The 25,319-nt window shown below is 43.4% G+C and overlaps 1 protein-coding gene across 1 annotated transcript in view; it reads left to right on the top strand.

Annotated features, from left to right (window-relative positions):
- USP9X (ubiquitin specific peptidase 9 X-linked) overlaps positions 1-25,319 on the top strand; it is a 5,037,693-nt gene that overhangs the window by 4,886,684 nt on the left and 125,690 nt on the right. The window contains exon 45 of the mRNA XM_044071835.1: positions 676-832. Within this exon, the coding sequence (XP_043927770.1) occupies positions 676-832 (157 nt within the window). The remainder of the gene's footprint in view (positions 1-675; positions 833-25,319) is intronic.

Below are 25,319 nucleotides of genomic sequence, written 5' to 3' on the forward strand. Positions count from 1 at the left end.
GCGCACTCCATCCCGGTTCTGACACCATGTCACTCGTCTGGTCAGGATAAAACAGACTAACAATTGTGGGCACAAGCACATTAGGACTGAGGCTTAGTAACTTAAATGTAAATAAAGTTATAAACAGACTGACTACTGCACTCATACATAACACTCTGGCTGTTCTCTCAAAACGGCACCACTGCCTGCACATGCTCACTATTTTTATGCACGTGCCTACTTCTGGAAATGGTTCTTAAAGGTACAGCACACACTGTGTTCAACAAGGCAGCAAGTAAGGAACCAGTCTGCATGTTTTGCTGCTTTGTTTTAATCATTATCACTATGACTATTAATATGCAGTATTCATGAATTACATTCCAAGGAAGTGAAGAATTTGAGCCAATGTGTAAGGTAACCAAAGATTGGGGATATGGCGGACCCTCACACAGAGGTAGCTGGGGTATCACTTGTATACAGAGATTTAAAAAATGTACTGTCTTGGAGAAAGATAAATTTTGTAGTTGGGTTGAATTAAAATCATCATGATATTCGAAACAAATTGCATTTTACTGTACAGGTGTATGTATCCATTTTAATATAGTTAGTTGTAGTAACATGGACCATTGAAGCTCTTGAAAATATGAAGAACATTAAGTAAGGTAAATTCAACCTAAGAATGTTTGTTGTTTGCAGGATTCACAATGCACTTAAAGGGATACCTGATGACAGGGATGGCTTGTTCGATACCATTCAACGTGCTAAGAACCACTATCAAAAGAGAGCCTACCAGTGCATTAAATGTATGGTTGCACTGTTCAGCAATTGTCCTGTGGCCTACCAAATTCTGCAGGTAAAGGTTTTGTGCTTTTATTCTGTTTACTTTAAGCTGTAGTGCTTAAAATTTAAAGTGTTCGGTCTTGTGTGAAAAAATGCATGTGATGTTTCAAGCTATGACTGTCTTTAAAGTAAACCTGTCACTTGTGAGATAGTGTTAATGGAAACATAAGGAATAAAGAAAGGAAGCTTGTCTCTGCTTACTGCTGTAATCAAGAGCAGCTGGTTACCCTGGGCTGGTATCTTGTAGTATAAACCCTATCTTTGTTTATTTTTTTAAGTTTATGGATGCTGTGTATGATTAACGTTCAACTTCCATAGTTCAGTAAAGTTTCTTCTGCCTGATTGGGTTTGACGGTGTGGTGCTGTTTTTACTATTGACACAGTAAGGATGCAACAGACCTGAGTTACGTGTGCCTAGTAGCCTAACAAATAGAATAAAATGTTTAGAATTAAATGTTTATTTCTACTTCTGAAGTTCTGCTGTTATGTGCAGAGAAGCTTCACTACCCAGAGATTGCTTCTATTTCATTTTTATTGATGTTAAATCTACCAAGTAAAGTATAATATTTTGGTTTGTCGATGCCTTCTTTTTATGGTATCTGTGCTTATCTTCTTTGGGGTGCCCCTGTCGGTGCCTTTTTGTGTCATTCTGTCAGATACAGGAACATGAACTTTTGCAAATAGCTGAGAAGGCAGGAAGGCAAAGAGAGAAAGAAATCATTTCCCTCACTCTTCTAGTAAAGACAAGGACTTGAATATTATGCAAATAGATTTTCCTTTCTTTCAGGTCTCTGATAAATTTGAATTCTTCATCAGTTGTCATGTTCTAGTCTTTTGGGGGGGGGGCTTTTATGGTGACTTAAAATTTAACTGAGTAGTAATTTTCACTTTGCCTTCAATGTATCCTTCATTTCAGCGTAATATATTAGAAAAGTAAAACTCCTAGATTTTCCCCTAGTTTAGTAGCTCACTCTCAGCTAATCATCAACTACTCCTAGTGCTTTTCCTTATTCACTGGATCTACTTGAGCCCTTGCTGCCTGACTCAGACTCCCTCCCTCCAACCATGTTTTAGGCTGGTTAGGAGATCGAGGAATCCTGGGATAGTGTCATGTTGCTGCCAAGGAAGTGTTTTCTCCCTAATACTGCATGTGTCTAGTAATGCGGTGGGCATCAGTGCTGCATGTTCTCTCAGTTTTGCAAAGGGCTAAAGTCAGAAGAACTTGCCCTATCAGTGCCACATGAGTGTTCCTGGACTCCACCAGGGAAATCAACCAGAGGTAGTGAGCTTGTTCTTTTTCTTTCAGCTGCTTCCATTAGGGGTCGCCACAGTGGATTCTCTGTTTCCATTTCTTCCTGACCACTGCATCTTGCTGTGTCGCACCAACCCACCTGCATGTGTTCTCTCACCACATCCATAAACCTTATCTTACATCTTCCTCTCTTCCTCTTAACTGACAGCTCCATCCTTGGCATCCTTCTCCCAATATACCCAGCATCCCTCCTCAGGACATGTCCAAACCAATGTACTCTCTCCTCTCTGGCTTTGTCTCTAAACCATCCAACCTGAGTTGACCCTCTAATATACTCATTTCTAATCATGTCCATCCTTCTTGCAGTCCATGCAAATCTTGACATCTTTAACTCTGCAACCTCCAGGTCTGACTTTTGTCTTTTCATTAGTGCCACTGTCTCTAACCCATGTAACAGCAGGTCTCATCAGTGAGCTTCTGTCCTAGTTATGTAATGTAAAAACTTCTTCTCTACAACAAACCTCATTATTGTATTCTGTGGACCAGAGATTGCAAATGAGGTTGCAGTCTCCCATAACATCTATAGCCAACATAACAACACAGGACACCCTGAAGCAATGTAACAACTGCCTCATGCCTACTGGCAGCCATTTACTTCTTCCACTAAATGAAGTTGTAAATGAGAGGTGCAGGCATTTTATAACCTTGGAGGCCAGCCTGTAATCCAAACTTAGTAGTAGTATCCATCAGGATGTTCATTGCGTTTCACTGTTGCAGTCATTACACTTGGGTTATCCTGCTGGCAGGCTACCCGCAGTCGGCCTGAATTCCAAAGTCCTGGTCCGGCGTCGGTTGCTGTCGCCTCTTCCCTGACGTCAGTGCACCAGGGGTATATAAGATGCAGCCGATGCCATTTTCTAATGTCTTTCTTGCCACGCGGTGCCCGAAGCAAAAGCAGTTCACAAGTGCAGGTCAGCCGATTCCTGAGATTTTCAAAATTGAATTTCAGATCCGAAGTCTTCAATAAAGCTAAGTACCCCATTGGAGAAACTTTTTTCTTGCTCCAGACTGATGTCAGAAAAAGTTAACAATTGTATTTCTTGTGGGAAGCAAATACCTCATAAGGATTTTCATTCTTACTGTATTCCTTGCCTAGGCCCTGACCACGATGTTGCTAGTTGTCGGTTTTGTGCTAGATTTAACCATCGCACTATTAAGCGTCGGTACGATTTTGCATTTCATTACTTTGGCCGGAGGTTTAACTATATAATGCTGTCGGAACAGCCAACGACCGGAGTTCATAAAAAATGCAAGGAAAAAGAAAAGGACAGGCATCCGAGGTCCAAAACCGACGACAAAGCCTCTTCTAGGCCAGTAGCTGGTTCGCCAGTTCTCAGTGAGGCGCTTTCGCAGCCCCTGACACCTGCTACCTCAGAACCACAGGCCGCCTCCTTCTCCCACGTGGAGACAACTAGGCATCTGGATACTCGAGGTATTGGGCCTTCGGAAACTAATCTCTCAGATGGGTCTGGAGCCGCTGAGCAGGCATCGTCTTCTGAGGATGTTTTCAGACCTACACAGCTTTAATATCCAGCCAACTTCAGCATCCAAGACAAAGACTAAAACAGCTTTAAAGACAAGGAAACAAGTACAGCATTCTCCAGGACAGACTTCCATGCCTAAGAAGCAGATGCTCAAAATGGCCAAAGACCTAATTACTTTGATCAGGGGTTCCCATCCCTCTCCTGATAAGAGGCGTAGACAAGACACTGAATATGATTCCTCTGATCGGGTTTCCATTTCCTCTGACTCCTCTTCAGAACAGGGATACTCTTCCTCCCTATGAGGATTCTGATGCTGAAGAATCTATTCCTTCAGCTTCTCCTCCTGAGGATTATTCCTTTGGGGAAACCCTGCATACCATGAGGGAGCATTTCCACTGGGAGAGCCAAAATTACTCAGAATCTAAGAAAATGCTCAGAGACTTTCTTCTACTACTTCAGCACAGACCTGTTGCTATTTCACCTGTTCTAGACATTGTAGATGATGTATTTTCAAAGTCCGGACTGTCTCCCGACTCTTTACCGCCTGCACCTGTTAAGCCAGACAGATACTACAGGGTTCCAGATTCTCATAAATTTCTATATAAAAACCCTGCTGCTGACCCAGAAACTATATCTCAGGGTCCCAAAGGGGTCAAGGCCTCTACTGCAAGAAACCCTGTCCTCTCAGATAGGGATTCAAGGGCACTGGACAGATGGGGAAAAAAAGTTTACACTTCTGCTACCTTGGCTGTAAGGGCTTTAAATTGTCAGTTTCATATGCTTAAATATCAGCAATACTTAATTTCAATGCTAAAACAGAAAATGTTGACAAATTCTGAATGTTCTGAGAACAAGGAAATGCAGGATTTATTGCATGCAGCTGAACAAGTGGGAAAGCATACTTTGCAATGTGGTTTTGATTCACTGGAGGTCTCTTGCAGGGCCGCTGTTACAGGTTCCGTCATTAGACGGCATGCTTGGTTAAAGGAACAGAATCTGCCTGATCATGTTAAAGCAAAATTATTGGATGCTCCATTGCAGCATGATACTTTGTTTGGTGTTAAGGCAGAAGAGGTGTTGAAGCAAATGGAGGATAAAGCTAAATCTATGCAGACAGTAAAGGATTTCTTACAGGTACAGCCACCCAGATTTAGCAGGAACTGGCCTTCTAAGAATTGGTCCTTTCCAGTGTCAGACAGGCCACAAAGAGGCAGATACAGACGCCCTAGAGGCAGACAACAGCCCCAGGGCTCATACAGGCCCAAACAATGGGGTGCTTCTGCCTCCAAAAGCAGAGAAGACAAATCACAGCCATATAGGAAACAGTCCCAATGACTTCCCTCTGCCAATGCCAAGCACTTATCTTTTGGCAGCACCCTTAGTGGGAAAGCTAGCACTTTTTTCACAAAAGTGGCACATGATCACCCAGACAAATGGGTCTTAAATATAGTCTCTCAGGGCTACAGGTTCCACTTTCACACCTTTCCAAAGGCAAAAGGTATGCCAGACCTGCCACACAATCAGTGGGCAGAGGCACAAAAACAAGTTTCATCTCTCATGGACCTGAGGGCTATTCAGCCAGTACCACAACAAGAGCAGGGGCAAGGATTTTACTCAAGACTTTTCTTAGTACCAAGAAAGGACAAAGCCTGGAGACCAATTCTGGACCTGTCTATTCTAAGTACTTTTCTGGACGTTCCAAAATTCAAAATGTTGACTCTGCAGCAGCTTCTGCCCATGCTGGGCAAGAAGGCTTGGCTTGTAACTTTGGACCTCAAAGAGACATACCTGCATGTCCCAATCAGACAATCTTGCAGAAGATACCTCAGATTCATAGCTGGCTCAATGCACTGCCAATTCTCTGCACTGCTCTTTGGCTTATCTACTGCGCCCATGGTCTTCACAAAATGCCTGGCAGCAGTAATTGCATTTTGCAGACAGAGGAATTCAGATATATCCCTACTTGGACGACTGCCTTATTCAAGCAGAGACCAAAGACATTCTACTAAAGTATCTGGCGTTTGTAAAAAGATTACTAATTTGCCTAGGGTACACAGTAAACGAAAATAAATCAAAACTAGTACCCTCTCAAGAGATAATATTCCTGGGTGCAAGCTTAAATACAACTGCCCAGATGGCTTATCTCACGCCAGACAAACAAAGGCAACTGACTTCTTACTTTGAAAGCATGGCAACAAAGACCCAGTTATCTGCAAGAAAAATTCTGCAGGCTCTGGGCTGCATGGCATCCTGCATTCTGCTAATTCCATATGCAAGACTGCATATGAGGAAGCTACAGTGATATCTAAAAAGTGTTTGGACTCAACATTGCCACAGCCTGGAATCATTAATTTCACTCATTCCCTGCCTCCAACAGGAGTTTCGATGGTGGGCACAGGCCTGTCACCACAACAAGGGATAGCCATTCACTTTATCCACTACCAGGCAAATACTAACAACAGATGCATCAGATTATGCCTGGGGGGCCCACATGGCAGAAAAATGTATTCAGGGCACATGGCCCGCAAGCCAAAGGCATCTTCACATCAATCAAAAAGAGATGCTAGCTGTGCAAAATGCCCTGACAGCCTTCAAGGACCTACTTCATCCAGGACAGCTGCTGATAAAGACGGACAGTACTACAGTCATGTGGTACATAAACAAGCAGGGAGGCACACATTCTTACCCCCCTCTGCAGACAAGCCATGATTTTGTGGAACACAGCATTGACTTACCCAAGTACACCTGCAAGCACAATTCCTGCCAGGAAAAACAAATGCTCTGGCAGGCGAACTAAGCAGAAACCTCATGGATCCTCACAAGTGGAAACTAGATCCACAAATCTTCAACATGACAACAAGGAAATGGAGATGCCCAGACATAGATCTATTTGCCTCCCCTCACAACTACCAACTACAGACATTCTGCACAAGGACTTATCACAAACAAACATGGAAAGTGGATGCTTTGTCACTCAGCTGGAACAACCTTACAGTATATGCCTTTCCTCCACTGCCTCTCCTCCCCAAGGTGCTCCTAAAGGTCAGACAAGAGAAGCCACAAATGATACTGATTGCCCCGGATTGGCCACGCCAGCACTGGTACCCAATCCTAAGAAGCTTGTTTCAAGGCCCAACCTGGACATTGCCTCAAATTCCTCATTTACTGACCCAACAAAACAATCAGATCCTGCACAGCCAACTCAGAACCCTAAATCTAGCTGCATGGCGGATAGTGTAACCATTCAGAATACACCCCTCTCTAAAGCGGTTATGGATGTTATTTTAGAGGCCAGGAGGCCCAGCACCGGAAACTCTTATGCAGAAAAATGGAAGAGATTCTGTGCTTGGAACCAGGCACAAGGAATTGACATGCTTGTACGAAGTATTCCTCAGATTTTACAATACCTAACTGAGATGCTGGACAAAGGCCTATCCTTCTCATCAATTAAGATCCATGACTCTGCCATTTCAGCTCATTACAACACGGACCCACCTATTTTTTCACATCCATTGCTTAGGCAGTACCTCAGAGGGGCCAAAAACATAAGACCTCCAAGGAGAGCACCAATACCTGCATGGGACCTCAATTTTGTCTTGGAAAAACTCACACTGCCTCTTTTTGAGCCAGCCAATACAGCTGAGATAAAATTCTTATGGAAAACAGCTCTGCTCCTAGCAATAACTTCAGCAAGAAGAGTCTCAGAGTTACAGGCATTAATGGCTGTGGAACCTTTTATTATCTTCCATCCTGAGAGAGTTTCTCTAAGGACAAACCCAAAATTTATACCTAAGGTAGTGCCCAGTGTGGCTCTTAACCAAACCATTAATTTGCCTACTTTTTACCCAAACCCACAGAATAAAGGGGAGAGAGTTCTGCATTCTTTGGACATACAGAGACAGCTACGCTTCTACTTGGACAAAACTAAAGCTTTCAGAAAGACTGAGCAACTTAGTGGCATATGCTGCAGGATCACAAGGAAAGGCCATCTCAAAGCAGACTATTTCAAAATGGATAGGACACTGCATTCGTTTCTGCTATTCACAACATAGCAAATCAGTGCCTAAGGGCATTAGACCACATTCGACCAGAGCAGCAGCCACCTCAGCAGCCTTCCTCAGAGTAGTACTAACCAAGGATATTTTGGAGGCTGCAACTTGGACTTCAGTGCACACTTTTACTAAGCACTACCACTTACCTCTTTACTCTAAATCCAGAGCAGGCTTTGCCACTGCAGTTCTGCAGGGCCTCATAGCCACTCCTAATTCTATTTAGACCCAGCTGCCCAACCTCAGCTTTGGGATTCAACCCAAGTGTAATGACTGCAACAGTGAAACACGATGAACATAGTACAGTTGTGTACCTACCATAAATGTAGATGCTCGAGTGTATTCACTGTTGCAGTCCAGATTACCCACCATCCCCCTTTCTTTGCTGGGACTTATCTATGCTTCTCTATTCTATAAAACCTATGTGGTGTATTTGCTTGTAGATGAAGGTAATGTTTATTTTAGTGCATGCTTTTTATAAGCAATGTTTTTAGCCTACCCTTTTGGGGGCACCTGACATCTGGGGCAAGAAAAACTGAAGAAAATGGCGTCGGCTGCATCTTGTATACCCCTGGCGCACTGACGTCAGGGAAGAGGCAACAGCAACCGACGCCGGACCAGGACTTTGGAATTCAGACTGACTGCAGGTAGCCTGCCAGCAGGATAACCCAAGTGTAATGATTGCAACAGTGAATACACTCGAACATCTACATTTATGGTAGGTACACAACTGTACTTTGTCATTACTAACATCCACTTCACATAGCCAATTCCTACCTTGTTTCTAAGACTGCTAATAAACCACTTTCCTTTGAGGTGCTGCCCAAACCTTGGAGGCCTTCAAGATGCAGGTTTGGGTATACAGGATACTCTGCGTCACTCTTACAGAAAGACAGCAGCATCTATAGACCCAGCAAACAGCAGAAGAGTAAAAGGGTGTCGCCCAGCTGGCAGGCTGATGAACTTTAGGCAGCAAGATCAAGCCAACAAATCTATTAATGTCTTACTTCTAGGTGACTGCATTGAGATAGAGAGAGAGACAGAGATGCACTACTCATCATGTTGAACAGAAAGGACAGGGTAACTATCAGTTTAATTTCTCCACATGCTTGGCTTTTTTATATACCTTGACAGGAATGGACCCATTCATAAGTCAAGGCGTAATTAAACTTCATGGAATTAGTATTGCCTCAGTCTTTGTTATCCAAAATTGCTCTTCTTGGCACCAGCAGTGTTCCCAGTGTTGCCTCCTACTGCAGTTCATAAGGTATTACATGTACTGGTAACGCATTTAAGTATGTTTGTAAATTGTTTTATACCTATTGCTCCTACTACTACTGGGGAACTGTCTGAGGATCATTTGTCCAGATTGCTCTTGTTTTTATTTTAAGAGACTGTGGGTGTAGAAAATTCAGCCATCGATGCTACATTTTTTGTTTGTTTTTCCTTATTGCTACTTTATCTGTTTTTCTTTTTTTTAATTTGGATCTGTTTTTTAATTGTTGGTAATAGGTGATCTTATGCGATATAAACTTCATCTTTGTCGATAATGCTTTGCGGACAATGTCTCCAGTGCTTCTCAGCTACTTCCACATTGTAGTGTTTGGACAGTCCCCAGTGCAGCAGACTTGGTACATTAATGTGACTTTCAACATACAGACCTTTAGCCATCAGTGTAGCACACCTAGCAATGAGATGTATAACTTTTTTCCTATTTTCTTTTACAGAGGCTGCATTTGTATGTTGATTTTTGTAAAGTAATGTGTATGTAGCCCACTGTCCTGGGTCACCATCATTGGCCTTTCATCACCTTTCCTTAACCATTCTTGTGTTAAAACTTAGTCATCATGAGGTTGTTCCAGAAGATTTCTATACTTGCCTATATGTGTGGACTTTTCAATTTTCTTTCCTTCTCTTCTAGTCCATTTCCTTATATTTCTTATGTTTTTTGGCACTTTTAGTTGCTTTCTGATTTTTGACTACAGGGTGACTGTAAGCTCACTCCACGATGTCATTAGAGCCCTCAAGTTCCATCAGCAAAGGTATACACACAACTTATTGAGCATGTGGGACAGAACATCTTGATACACATTTCTTAGGTCACATGAAGAAGAGCGTGATGAGCTTTCAGAATAGGCATGTGAAGTTAATGAAAGTAGTCTTGCAAACGTTCTACCATCAGCAAGAATGATGCTACAATACAAACAAAAGATAATTGACTTCAACTATCAGCTTAGTTCTTGGTGCCATTCTAAAGGGTACCAGTAAGTAGACTGGGATGAGGTGATAGCCCTACCTGCTTTGCTAGGGATGGCCAGCACCTCTTTCCTCATGGCTTTTTCATGTTGGCCAAAACTTTTTCTTCCCCCGTAAGTGCCTTTTTAGGCAAGATTCTTCTCCTCTGACTACTAACCTAGTTAGACAAAATCCTAACTATTTAAAAGTAGCACTACTCAATCCTTGAAACCTAAGTAAGAAGTTGCACTCCTTTCAGGTCTACCTTGAAAATATAAATATTTTCATTGTTACCGAAACATGGTTTCATTGTAGTGATAGCACCCCTGCAGTTTTGAGTTTCATTGCCTACCATTCTTTCAAACTACTGCTGAAAACAGTGTTGTTGGAGGGAGGCATGTCTTTTCCTAAGAAAACAAATCACGTCTACACTCATAAGGCAGGGTAGTGACCTTAAGCTCTTCTATGTAATTTGTACCACGTCATACTGTATACCCACTGTGTCACCTGCACCACCACAAAGCACATTTCAGCAAAGTGGAGTCCATTCCCATTGAACCTAAACTCTGTTCTCTTGAGGAATGTCAACTATCTTTCCATTAACTGGAAAAGCTACACTACCACAAGTAAGTGTACACAATGCTTAGATTTCATAAATGCTAGCTAGCTTATGTCCCAAATAGGGGATCAGAAATTTTGGGTCGAATTCTTGCCATCATAACCCCACTTTGTTCTGCATCCATAATTGCCCCATCATTGCTTAAATCCAACCACAGTTTAGTAATGTTCACCATTAAGGTAAAGCACAATTTACCTTCATACCCTTTTGTCTTTAGAGAAAATTCTAAGACAGCTCTCTTACAGCTACCTGATAACTTGAAACTTGTGCATCGCACTTGGCCCCATTAAATACACAGTTAAATTCATAGACAATTTTCTGTTTTACCTAAAAGCATGGATTGAGATAATTGGTCCCACTCAAATGCAAATACAGTAGCAAATTCTGGAATAAACCCTTTTGGTAGAACCCTAGTGTAAACAGGAATATCCCCCCTTGGTGGAATCTGAAAAAAATCCATTCATTTCAATTTCTCCCAAATACATTGTGATCATTGCCCATCTGTAGCTATATGGCCTTTTTAAGATAAGCAGGCATCAACCCTATAAAAAGTTTCAAGGCCAATTTTTGATAAGTCATCAGATCTACTCACAGATCTCAAGCATGCTGGCCAGAGCAGTGTATGCGAGTGTACTGATGTTATCTCTGCCTATTCTACATTTGTTAATCTAATAACTGGCCTGTACAGGAATAGCCTTGTTCCAATTAGAGAAATAAGAGATCTGGTGTTGCCAGTTTTCATTCTGTCCTCAACTGATGGGTTTGGATCTGATAATCTTGATGCCTCTGATCCGACTCTGCTGCTAAATATCATGGCAACCAAAAACTGTCAAGCTTCTCCTTTACCCACAGTGCACCAACCCCAATTACCTCTGATCTCATTTGCACCTTCAAGCAAAAGAGGTGGTCTTCCATCACTCTCAAGCATACAGCAGATAAGTTTCATATTTTCTTTCAAACCTTGTTATAAATCTTTATATATTTTCCCTTACCATTTTTTTTAATTCCTAGTAGTTTCTTACATTTTCTTTTACTACCTTCTTTCTTTAGTACATTTTATGTACCTCTCTGATACTATCATTAGTATCTCTCTCCCCTCTACAACACTGTTATAGTTCCTAGTTTACCATCATTGGTGTTTTCCTCTCTCTCTTTCCTCTTTTCCCCTCTTCAGAAAAAAAAATGCTACTGTACTGGAGCCTTAAGGCCTGGGACATCTGGCATAATAATAAAACTAATTGAAATACAGTTATTTCTTAAACTAAGAAATAAAGCAAAAAAAGAAATAAGGAATGATTAAAAAAAAAAACAATACTCTGACATACAAATTAAACACATTTCAAACCTACATAAATTCTGGGCAGCTGTTAAAGTTTAACAACCAGGTGAAATTAGTACACCACCCCCAAACACAAACGATACCACCATCAACATAGCAACTCAATTCAATGACTACTTCTCCTACTCCATTCTTAAACTGATTACATCTTCTTCCCCCACCAGTTTCCCAGGTCTACATAATCCCTCAAACAACCCAAACCTCTAGTCACTCAAACCAGTCTCATCTATAAACACCTGTCCAAACTAAAACCTGCTTCCCTCGCAGCAGACAGATTCCCACCTGAATACCTCCAGATTGCAGCCAAAGCCACAGCATACTCTGTTTCCATTTTAATAAATAGATCCATAGCTCCAGCAATGAGTACCTTCTCTCTGGAAAATCTCTCTCATCCCATTACACTCAACTGAATTTTCCAATTACTGACCAATAGACATACTCTCTCCATTGTCAAAAATATTGGAAAAAATGTATTTATTCCTAGATACTAAACTACCACTTATCTGACAACCTCCTTGCCAAAACACAACATAGGTTCTGCCCATGCCATAACACTACCACTGCCCGCATCAGTTTTACCAATATTGCTAATCAGCAGCGAAACGTAGGCAGTCTTGTCTCAACTGCCTTTCTAAAGCATTTGATATGGTCTCTCACAACAAACTTCTAACTGTCCTTTTTGAACTTAACCTCGATAAATCCACCCTGCTCTGGTTTAAAGACTGTCTTTCCAGCCACCTGCAGGCCATTAAATGGATGGCGACTCAATCTCCCCTCCTCCCAGCCACCCTAGGAGTACCACAGGGATCTATACTTGGACCCCTGCTTTTCACCATTTTCACAAACAGAGCCTACACACGGCCACCCATCAAACAAACTCGGTAGAAGATGCCAACGATGCCACATTAATCTGTGCAGCTTCCTGCCTCCAAATTCCTCAAGAAAAAAAACAGGAATCCTTCACCACCATAGAAACCTGGCTGTCAAATTCCAAGCTTTTTGAAAATACTAAAAAAAAAAAAAAAAATTTTATTCTATCTGTCCAAGGCTACTCACCCCACCCTCCCCTTTCAGATATCCTCAAAGGACAACACCCTCATCACTCCAGTCCCACAAACCAAACTACTAGGAGCAATCATCAACCAAAATCTAAAATTCGATAAACCAGACCATAACTAAAGTTCATAAAAAACTCTGCACCCTTTATCGATGCAAAAACTACATGACCACTGACAGTAAAGCTGTTGTAGCTAGAATTTGCCTACTCTCCACATTACTATATTCATCCCCTGCTCTAACCAACTAAATAAAGGTGACTTAAACAAATTAACCACTTGCTGTAACAAATAGCAAAATTTGCGACCAGCTCCTCCTACCGATCCCATCACTGTCAAGCCCTTAAACAAGCTGACTAGAATTACCTAACTTATTAAACTTTAACCAACTTACCATGGCACACCAAATAGTCTGCCACCCCAATAAAGTACCAGCTCTAACAGGTCTACTCAGTCTCTACAACAACAACTGCCAACTAAGATCCACAAACAGAATGCTAGTAGAAATATCTAAAAGCAAATATACAGCTGGTGACTCCCGCTACTCAAGCGCAGTTGCCAATATGTGGAACTCTCTCCCCAGCGAAATCAGAATGCAAAATAAATTGAACTTCAAAAGTCAGCCAAGTCCTGTCTCTCCAGTTCCTGGTTATGCAACTGTCAAGACCCAAACTAACCTAATAAATACCTAGTTCTTTCTCATTATTAATTTCAGCAGATGATGGATTAAATGTTTGTTCTACTTTAGCAACATGCACGATGCTTCAAAGTGTATCACTGTCATGTTATTCATCAGTATACTACTTTCGGATTCTAAAAGGTCTTCTTCCGTCATCCTTTGAAGAGGCTACATCAGAGGGATGACCTTCTATTCATATGTTGCAGTATTCATAACATAAGGGAGTCCGCCTCTGGCTGACTCATACATCCAGCCAGTATCCAAAAGCCTTAACGCTACTGAGAGGTGCATGCTTCTCTGCACCACACAACTCATATGTCGGCCATAAAGAGACATTGGGTATAAAGCTGATGTCAGCAGACACCTACCTCTGAGCTTTCCTGCTTACCTATCCGATCGCCTGCTCCAGATGCTCCCTCACCAGAACAGTTTATGTTCCAGTTTTCAGGTAAGTACCCATTGGGTTTTTTCTTCTAAAAGTTTTTGCTGCTGCTTGTTTTGTTGGGTTCATATCAGCTAGGAAGGGCAAGTGTCAGTGTAGAAGGCAGAGTCCACATAAAGACATCCATGATATCTGCCTCTTTTGTCTAGGCCCTGACCACGACCACACCCTGTACCATTTGCAAATTCTTTGTCCCCAAGATCCTCAGGAGTTGGCTAGCCCCTCTAAAGTTGTTTAGAAAATCAGCGACTTAATTGCCTTGCACGTGAAATGGATGTGACGTCGGGCCATACAGATGAGCTTGTACCAAAGAAGGCCAAAAAATTGCAGCCTGAACCTTCAGCTACTCCCTTTCATCCAGTCTTTGCCCCCAAGGCTGGTGTAGACCCGGAGACCATGCTAAAGGTGTTAGATGTACCATCGGGAGGTACCACAGTGGAGGCCCCAAAAGAGTACCCTGGCACATCCGTGAGGGAAGGGCAGGTGTCCAATGAGGGAGACAAGGGGGAACCCAGGCTTATATCCGAGGGTCCTCGTGGTGTCACACAAATTATGGTACATGAGGATATGCTTTCCAATATCATCGAATGTAGGCCGACATCCTTTCCTTCCACTTTTCATCGTATGGAAGCTCCTAAGAAGAAGGCGAGTAGAACTAAACATGCATCTCCTGTTGCCCCTCAGCAGCCTCCTGATTAGGAAGCTTTTTCTCAAAAGTCTCTTTAATGCCTTTATGGCACTTTGCCAACCCCCTCATTCTTCTTTTCCTCTGCAGCCCTTCTCTCCTTCCACATCCTTCAAATGGACAACTGGGGACACTTCCTCAGAGGAGGAGGATTCCTCTGGAGAGGAGTCATTAGCCTATTCCACCCAGTTGGATTCTCCCTTAGAGTATGCCTCCCCAGAGGAGGAATCTAATGCTCCAGATTCCCCAGGGGAGGATATCTCCTTTGGAGAGACAATTCTTAAAATGAAAGATTTTTTTTTAAGTGGGACTGCTCCCAAGTTTTGGATATCCAGAAGAGGTGTTATGACCTCTTGCAGATGGATTCCCCTTCTGCTATCCCTCCAGTCCTGCCTGCCTTTTTGGATGTTTTCTTGGCTGCCTCCAAATGTCCAGACTCTCAGCCTCCTGCCCACAAACGTTCAGACAGTTTCTGTAAGGTACCTGAGGACTTCTGTGTTCCTTTTTAAGGCTCCTGCTGCTGACCTGGCTACCATTTCTGTTTCCATGGACAAGGCTGTAAAATTGCTTCCATCCACTTCCCTGTTACCCTCTGACAAGGAGAGTAAGGCCATGGAACATTTGGGAAAGAAATACAAACTTCTGCCACCTTGGCCTTCTATGCAATCAGTTATCAGACCCACATGGTAAAGTACTCCCTGACTCTTCTGGCAGATGCAGGGAAAATGTGGCAGACATCCCAGATTTCCCAGCAAAATTAAAATTAACAGCTATTCTTAATTCTTCTGCAGAAGTGACTAGGCACTCCACGTACAGTTATGATGCTACTGCTGATACCTCTGCAAGGGCAGCTGCCTCTGGGTTTGTTCTGAGAAGATATTCTTGGCTTAGGCTACAGCCTCTGCCTGAAGATTTCAAGGGCAAATTGCTGGATGCACCTTTGGATAACAAAACCTTGTTTGGGAGTTCACCAGCGGAGCTCTTAAAGTCTCTTAAGGAGAAAGGAAAGGAGCTACAGGAACATAAACACATTCTTGTTTCTCCATTTCCACAGTTTCAAAGAAATTATCCAGGAAGACTGCCTTTATTAGAAAGCCTTCTCTGTCATCTTCCAAAAGTAAGAGGGGACCTAGAAAGCCATCCTCTTCTAAGTCTGTTTCTTCCACCCATACCTCAAAACAGTCATTTCAGTCCCAACCGAAGCCAGGTAGTCTGTGACTACCAGCCACCAGGGCCATCCACTCCCTTGTCCAGTAGTCTCAGCCTATCTCTCGCTGCTTGGAAACTGATTACTCAGGACTCTTGGGTACTCTCCATAATCAAAACAGGATATTTCATGGTTTGGGAGAAATTCCCCTCATTCAGAGGGATTGCACCCCACCCCCACTTCCCAAAGATCAGTTGAGTTTCTTTCCTCAGGTCATCACAGACCTGATCTCTCAGGGTAATATCAGAGGTTCCCATTTCTCAGCAAGGAAAGGGATTTTCCTCCAGGATGTTCCTGCTCCCCAGGATGGATGGCCCCTGGAGAACCATGCTGGACTTTTCCCATTTAAACACCTTTCTCAAAGTTCCATCTTTCAGTATGTTGACTCTACCTTCCCTTCTCCCTGTTATTCTTCCACAGGGGTTCATGGTGTCCCTGGATGTAAAAGATGCTTATCTTCACATTCCCATCCACCCAATGTTCAGGAAATGTTTACATTTTTCCTGTAGCTTCCTCGCATTTTCAGTTTTGTGCTTTCCCCTTTGGTCTCTCTATGGTGCCAAGGGTTTTCACAGAATGCTTGGCCCCTGTTATAGCATTTTACAGAATGCAGGGAATTCAAATTTTCTCTTGCCTAGATGACCACCTGATTCAGGCTTAGTCCCCAGAACTTCTTCAGGAACACCTTTCCTTCACTATTGCCCTTCTGTAGAGTTTAGGGTTCACTATAAACTTCCAGAAGTCTTCCCTTATCCCTTCGCAGGATCGCATTTTCCTGGGATGCAGAATACAAACAGACAAAATGCTAGCCTCTCTTCCAATGGAAAAAGTTTTGTTCCTGGCTTCCTATTTCTAAAGCATTCTTCCTCTCCAGTCCTTGACAGCCAGGGGCTTCCTTCGTCTCTTGGGGTACATGACATTCACTATCCCCATGATACCCTTAGTAAGACTACACATGGAGAAGTGGCAGTGGTATTTAAGAACTGTGTGGATGCAACACTTGCATCTGTTAGAGTTTCTGATTCCTCTTCTGCCTTGCTTAAAAAGGGAACTAGAATGATGAATCCACCAGGTAAACAGAAACCCTCGCCTGCCACTGCAACAACTCCTTCTTACCCTAGAGTTATTCATAGACTGTTCAGACACAGGTTGGGGTGTAACTGTCCAAGCCTAGAGGGTCAGAGATGTTTGGTCTCCCAAGCAAGCTCAGGAGCACATCAGTGTAAAGGAGATGAGGGCACTGGATTTGGCATTGCAAATATTCAAAAGCATCCTTGTTACAGGAGTACTGAGGTGGTTTATAGACAACACCACAGCTCTTTGGCACATCTACAAGCAGGGGGGAATGAAGTCTTGCATTCTATGCAGACTTGTTCTACTCACCTGGGAATTAGGCTTACAAAGCCAAATATTTCTACAGGCTGTTTATCTCCCCTCAGGCCAGAATACAGTGGCAGACTTTTTAAGCAGGTCCATGACCCAATCCCACGAATGGATGTTGCACAGGGATGTGTTTCTGGACCTAATCCATCAGTGGGATAGGCCTCAGATCGGTTTGTTTCCCCCATGAGTAGACCACTTCCAAAATGTTGTGCCTGGATCCCACATCGCTGGTGTGGAAGGTGGATGCTCTGCCTTTCTCATGGAAGGGAATGTTTCTGTATGCACTCCCCTTGCCTTTTCTACAAGAAAGGTGACTCCCTTTTGGCCAAGGCAGCACTGGTTCCTCCTTCTCCTGCACCTAGCCAGGGGCAATCATCACAAGTTAACTCCACAGGATGGATCTACTCACACAGGACAAAGGGACCATAATACATCCACAACTGTCAACTCTTAATCTGACATTGTGGGTGATAGGGTTTTAATCCCTTACAGACACCTTTTTTTCTGAGGACGTGCTACAAGTTCTGCAGGAGGCCAGAAAACCCGCAACTAGGAAATCCTACATTTCCAAATGGAAAATGTTTTCCATCTGGTGTCATTAAAAGGACCTACAACCTCTCTCAGTTGATGTCCCAGTGGTTTGTCCTATCTGTGTGAATTGATGAGGGCTGGGTTGTCCTTTCCTTTGGTGAAGGCTCACCTTTCAGCCGTCTCTGCTTGTCTGCCTGTGTCTCCAACTGTGTCCTCTAGGTTGCAGGTAAAACTGTTCCTTAAAGACGTCCTTCATGTCAGACCACCAAGGAAACCAGCACCTCTTCCTTGGCATCTCATTGTGCTGGAGAAGCTTACACTGGGACCGTTTGAACCAGCAAGCTCCTCTTCCCTGCATTGTACCTGGAAGACTGTTAGTGGCTATTACCTCTGCTGGCAGGGTTTCAGAGTTACAGTCCCTGATGTCCAATCCTCCCTTCACAGTCTTTCATAGAGATAGGGTTTCCCAACGCACATAACCCTTCCTTCGTGTCCAAATTGGTTAATGAGTTATCCCTAAATTAGTCCATTAACCTTCCTACCTTTTTCCCTTCACCTCAGTGTCGCAGTGACAGAATATTGCACACCTTGGATGTGCACAGGCAGCTCAGATACTACCTTGACAAAGCCAAGCTTATTCGCAAATCTGACTGCCTGTTTGTCTCTTACTACCCAAGAGCTCTTGGTAAGTCAGTTTCCAAGCAAACTATTTCCAACTGGATTTTTAAAGCCATTTCCTTTTGTTATTTGTCATATGGTAAGACCCTTGCTTCCCCTGTGAAGGCCCATTCTATTAGAGCAGTTTCTTCCTCTGGGGCATTCTTTAAAGGATTGGACATTGGCTCCATACTGGAGGCAGATACATGGTCTCTATCCATACTTTCACTACAAGCTTACTACCATGTCTAAGTCCAGACCTAGATTTGCAAGAGCAATCCTGCATGGATTTATTGTAAAAGCATTGGCTAATCCTCCTCACAGACTGTCCCAAGCTTGAACTTTGGGATTCTCCCTTATGTTATGAATGCTGCAGCATATGAATAGAAGGACATAGAATAGTTGTGTAAAATCTTACCATAACTGTAGATGCCCTTCTCTTCTATATGCTGCAGTATTGCTTCCCTACCCTCTCTTTCCCTGATGCTTGCCTAGTTTCCTGTTATGATTCTCAGCTACAATCTCAGGATGGGGCTGGGCAGCATACAGTTCTGAGGTAGGTGCATACTGACGTCTGCTTTATACCCGACTTCTCTCTATGGCTAATGTATGGGTTGTGTGGTGTGGCGTAACATGTACTTCACAGTTGCATTAAGGCTTTTGGATATTGGCCGGACATATGAGTCAGCCAGAGGTGGACTCCCTTATGTTATGATTACTGCAGCATATAGAAGAGAAGGACGATGGTTATGGTAAGATTTTACACAACTATTCTTTCTTTCTTCCACTAAATCGAAAACCGCAAAACTCAAAAAACCCTCTTCTCTGAAGCCATCTTCCTCCTCCTGAGCTTGAGACTCCTCAAGGAAGAGGTCTCATAAGGAATCGGACTCAACCCCGGACGCAAAAAAGACTCAAGTCCATGAATCTGAAGGGAAAAAAAAAATTCTGATGTGATGGAGTCAAAGCTGTCGAATCAGACTTTTCTGATCGAGGTCAACCTGCAAAATTACTGCCCAGGACAAGGTACTCTGCATCTGGCTCCTGACAGGGTACCTTCCCATTTTTGGAAAGGCCCGGGTCGCCATCCATTTACTCTACTTGTTCTTCCAGAAGCCTCACAAAAGATGATGTGGAGAGACTGGTGAAGAAGGTTCTCTTGGTGCAGAGCCAGATTGGGGATGTTCTACATGTTTCACTGTTGCAGTCATTACATTTGGGTTATCTGCTTGCAGTAGCCCTCAGTTGGCCTGATTAACAAAGTCTTGGGTCCTGCCTCGGTTGCTGTCCCTTCTTCCATGACGTCAGGTCGTCAGGGCTACAAAACATGCAGCCGACGTCATTGCATCAATCTTTCTTGCAGTGCTGTGCCCGAAGCAGAAGCAGTTCGCAAGTGCCAGTAGGCTGATTTCTGAATTTTTTGTTTTCGAGTTTCAGAACTGACGTCTTCAACTAAAGCTAAGTACCCCATTGGGGAAATTTTTCTTGCTCCTTACCGATGTCAGTAAAAGTTAATAATTGCATTACTTGTGGAAAGCAAATACCTCATAAAGATTTTCATTCGTACTGTATTCCTTGCCTAGGCCCTGAACACGACGTACCTTGCTGTCAGTTTTGTGCTTTAATCAACGCACTATCCGTCGTCGGTATATTTTCTCCTCTAAATATTTTGGTTCTCAGTTTAATTATCCGGAAATGTGAGCAGTTAGCCATTCGACTACCGGGATTCTGAAAAAAAAATGCAAAGATAAAGACAGAGACAGGCCGCCGAGGTCCAAAACTGCCAACGACGCTTCTCCTAAGTTAGTCGTCAGTTCGCCGGTACTCAATGAGGCGCTTTTGCAGCCCCTGATACCCACTACTTCTGATTAGCAGGCCTCTACTGAGACCCATTCGGAGTCCAGTATGCTGCGAGATGCTTCAACTGTGGAACCCGCGGATGTCTCTACCTTGGATGGGTCCAGAGCCACTGTGCAGGCACCGGCTTCTGAGGGTGTATTCAGGCCTACGAACTTGCATATTAAACTGACGCCTCCTCCTTCATTTAGGCCTAAATCTCGAACCATACCTAGAAAAAACGATGCCCAGGCCACATGCTCAGGCCTTTATGCCTAAAAAACAAATGATATGAATGGCTGAAGATCTAATAACTCTAATCAGGGGAAGCCAACCCCCCCCCCCCTTTCTAAGAGGCCTAGGACTGAAGTTGTTTATGAATCTTCTGACCAGGATTCTGTTTTTTCTGATTCTTCTGATGATCTGGATTTGCCCTTATCTACTTATGAGGATTTTGATGCAGAGGACTGCATTCCCTCTGTTTCCCCTCCAGAGGATTTTTCTTTTGGTGAAACCTTACATATACTCTAAGGGAGCATTTCCACTGGGAAAGCCAGGATTTTTCTGATTCAAAAAAGAGGCTTGGGGATTTCTTACTCCTGCCTCAGCATAGGCCTTTAGCTCTTCCTCCTGTACTAGACATTGTTGATGCTTTTTCAGAATCTAGTTTGGCCCCTGATTCCTTGCCTCCTGTTCCCAGAAAACCTGACAGATATTACAGGGTCCCTTAGTCACACAACTTCCTTTTTAAAAATCCTATTGTGGATCCAGAGACTATTTCACAGGGGCCCAATGGCATTAAGGGTTCTACTGCTAAAAATCGTACCCCTTCTGATAGAGACTCCAGGGTCCTGAATAGTTGGGGTAAGAAGGTTTGCACTTTTGCAACCTTGGCCATTAGGGCTTTAAACTGCCAGTTTCATATGTTAAAGTATCAGCAACATGTTATTGGATTGCTTAAACAGAAAATGATGTTGATTCCTGACTGTGTGGAAAATAAAGAATTACAGGATTTAATGCTTTCTGCTGAACAAGTTGGAAATTATACTTTGCAATGCGGTTTTGATTCATTAGAGGCCTCTTGCAGGGCTGCTGTTACTGGGTCTGTGCTCAGAAGGCATGCTTGGCTTAAGGAGCAATCTTTGCCTGATCCTGTTGAAACTAAATTGTTGGTTGCTCCCTTAAATCAGGACCGCCTGTTTGGCAACAAGGCTAAGGAAGTTCTTAAGATGGAAGATGAAGCTAAATCTATGCAAACTGTTAAAATATTTCTTACAAGTTCAGCTTCCTATATTTAGTAGGCACTGGCCCTCTAAGAATTGGTCCTTTCCAGCCTCTTCCAGGTCTTCTCAAACTAAACCCAGACACAGCAGAAACCCCAGGTTTCAGTCCCAGGAGAGAGACAAGACTAAACAGTGGGGGGTTTCCACACCCAAATCAGGGAGTAGTAAGACTCCCCCTATAGAAAACTGTCTCAATTACTTACTTTTAAAATTTCCAAGCACTTCCCAACTGAATGCTCTTTTAGGTGGAAAGATTGGTCTACAGGCCAAAAACTGGGAACTCATTACCCAGGACAAGTGGGTTTTAAATATAGTGTCCCAAGGATACAGATTTCACTTCCACACCTTACCAACACCAAGCGGGTGGCCAGATCTACCCCCAAATCAGTGGGGAGATGCCCAAAATCAAGTACTCTCTCTTTTAAGCATAGGGACTATTCAGTTGATACCAGAAGAGGAAAAGGGACAAGATTTCTATTCGAGAGTTTTTCTGGTACTCAAAGGCAATACATGGTGTCCCATCCTGGACCTTTCTACTCTAAATACCTTTATGGTGATTCCAAAATTCAAGATGCTGACTCTTCACTATCTGCTTCCTATGCTAGGCAAAGATGCATGGCTGGCAACACTAGACTTAAAAGAAGCATACCTGTACATCCATATCAGGGAGTCTTGCAGAAGATACCTACGCTTCAAAGCAGGCTACATGCACTATAAGTTCTCTGCATTACCCTTTGGCTTATCTACTGCGCCCAGGGTATTCACAAAGTGCCTAGCTCCACTCATTGCATTTTGCAGGCAAAGAAATATTCAAATATACCCATACCTGGACGATTGTCTAATTCAGGCAGAAAGCCAGGACATACTTTTGAATCATCTGGCCTTTGTTCAAAGGGTACTGACTTGTCTGGGGTACACCATAAATGAAAAGAAATCACACCTGGTACCCTGTCAACAAATTATATTCCTGGGAGCAAGCTTGAATACAACTTCCCAGATGGCTTTCCTCACGCCAAAGAAACGGATTCTTTTGACAACCTACTTTAAACAAGTGGCCATAAAAGCCTAGTTATCTGCAAGGCAAATACTGCAAGCCTTTGGGTTTATGGCCTCCTGCATTCTTCTAATTCCATAAGCAAGACTGCCTATGAGGAAACTGCAATGGTATCGCAAAAGCCTATGGTGTCAACATTCACAGGATCTAGAAGCAATGATTCCTATCATACCATGCCTATGCCTGGAGTTCCTTTGGTAGGCAGAGGCCTGCCACCAAAACGAGGGACTACCATTCACACTACTCCCTGCCGCCCAAACCTTGACAACAGATGCATCAGACTATGCATGGGGGCTCACCTGGCAGGGAAGTGCATTCAGGGCAAATGAAACCCAAGTCAAAGGCACCTACACATAAATCAAAAGGAAATGTTAGCTGTACAGAACGCTCTGACAGCCTTCAAGGACCACATTCTTCCCAGACAGCTAATGGTAAAGACGGACAACACCACAGTCATGTGGTACATAAGCAGGGGGGTACCCATTCTTATCCCCTCTGCAGACTAGCCATGGCATTGTAGAACACAGCCTTGAGCTACCAAGTGAATCTACAGCTCAGTTCCTGCCAGGAAAACTAAATACACACTGGCAGATGGACTAAGCAGAAACCATATGGACCCACACGAGTGGAAACTGGAACCAAGGATTTTCAACATGTTGACAAGCAAATGGGGGGAGCCCAGATATAGACCTGTTTGCCTCCCCCCAGAACCATCAGTTGGACAAATTTTGCACAAGGATTCCTCACAAACTAGCTTGGAAAGTCGATGCTCTATCCTTCAGCTTGAAAACCCTTTCCTCCTCTGCTCTCCAAAGTACTACTAAAGATCAAACAGGACAAGCCAAGGATGATCTTAATTGCATCAGACTGGCCACAACAATACTGATACTCCCTCCTGCTCAGTGTGTCATGCTTGGCCCCATGGCACCTGCCTCAGACTCCTTCCCTGTTGTCTCAGCAGGAGAACTAGATTCTGCACCCTGAGCTGCAAACCTTGAGCCTAGCAGCCTGGCTAATTACCTAATCTCTCCTTTACCACCCCTCAGCAAATCAGTGATGGATATCATTTTAGAGGCTAGGAGGCCTAGTACTAGAAAAGCTTATGCTGCAAAATGAAAAAGATTTTCTACCTGGAACCAATCTCAAGGGACGAGTGCAGCAGTGCCCAATTTACCTCAGATTTTACAATGTTTGACTGAGATGCTTCATAAGGGCTTGTCCTTTTCCTCCATCAAAATCCATGCCTCTGCCATTTCAGCTCTTTATAACACAGAGCCTCCCCTCTTCTCTCACCAACTGCTCAAGCAGTTCCTCAGAGGGGCCAAAAATTTAAGGCCACCCAGGAGAGCGCCAACTCCTGCCTGGGCCCTTAACTTTGTCTTGGAGAAACTCACTCTTCCTCCTTTCGAGCCAGCTGCTACTGCAGATTTAAAATTCCTTTCCTGGAAAACAGCTTTCCTTTTAGCAATCACTTCTGCAAGACTGGTATCTGAATTATAGGTCCTTATGGCAATGGAGCCTTTCATCATCTTTCATGTGGACATGGTGTCCCTCAGAACCAATCCCTCCTTCATGCCCAAGGTGGTATCCAGTGTGGCTCTTAATCAGTCCATTCATTTGCCTACCTTCTTTACTAACCCACAGAACAAAGGGGAATGGATACTGCACTCCTTAGATGTGCACAGACAACTTAGATTCTACTTGGATAGGACTAAACTGCAAAGGAAATCTGAACAGCTGCTGGTGGCATTTGCTGCAGGGACAGAGGGGAAAGCTGTTTCAAAGCAAACCATTTCAAAAATGGATAGTCCACTGCATTCATTTCTGCTGTAAGCACCATGGAAAACCTATCCCACAGGGCATTCAACCAGGGCTGCATCTACCTCTACAGCCTGTCTCAGGGGCGTCCCTACAGGGGACATCCTAGAAGCTGCTACCTGGAGTTCTGTACATACTTTCACTAAGCATTTGCCAATTTTCTCTAAATCCAGAGCTGGTTTTGCCTCTGCAGTCTTGCAGGGCTTTATAGCTGGTCCTAATTCTATTTCAATTCCTCCACCCAACCTTAGCTTTGGGAATCTACCCACATGTAATGACTGCAACAGTGAAACACGAAGAACATAGTACAGTTGTGTAAACTTACCATAAATGTAGATGTTCGAGTGTTTTCACTGTTGCAGTCCTGGTTACCCCCCCCCGGCCAACCCCCTTTCTTTTTTTTTGGCTATACCTCTACTCTCACTTACACCAAAAAGCTTTTTGAGCATAGTATTTGCTTTTTTGTTGGAGGTATATCCTTGTATTTTAGATTTAATTGCTTCCCATTAGGGGTCACCTGACATCTGGCGCAAGAAAAACTGATGTAATGGTGTCGGCTGCATGTTTTATACCCCTGACAACTGACGTTATGGAAGAAGGGACAGCAACCGATGCAGGACCCAAGACTTTGTTAATCAGGCCGACTGAGGGCTACTGCAAGCAGATAACCCAAATGTAATGACTGCAATAGTGAATACACTTGAACATCTACATTTATGGTAAGTGTACACAACTGTACTTTCCTTCAGCTACTACTCCTCTGGGGCAAGCAATCTGTACATCTGCTACTCCCCTGTTACAGATTCCTCCTCTGACTGCTATAGCTTCAGAG

The sequence above is a fragment of the Protopterus annectens genome, chromosome 5.part0 (genome assembly GCF_019279795.1).
Source record: "Protopterus annectens isolate FY-2018-M chromosome 5.part0, PAN1.0, whole genome shotgun sequence".
NCBI lineage: Eukaryota > Metazoa > Chordata > Ceratodontiformes > Protopteridae > Protopterus > Protopterus annectens.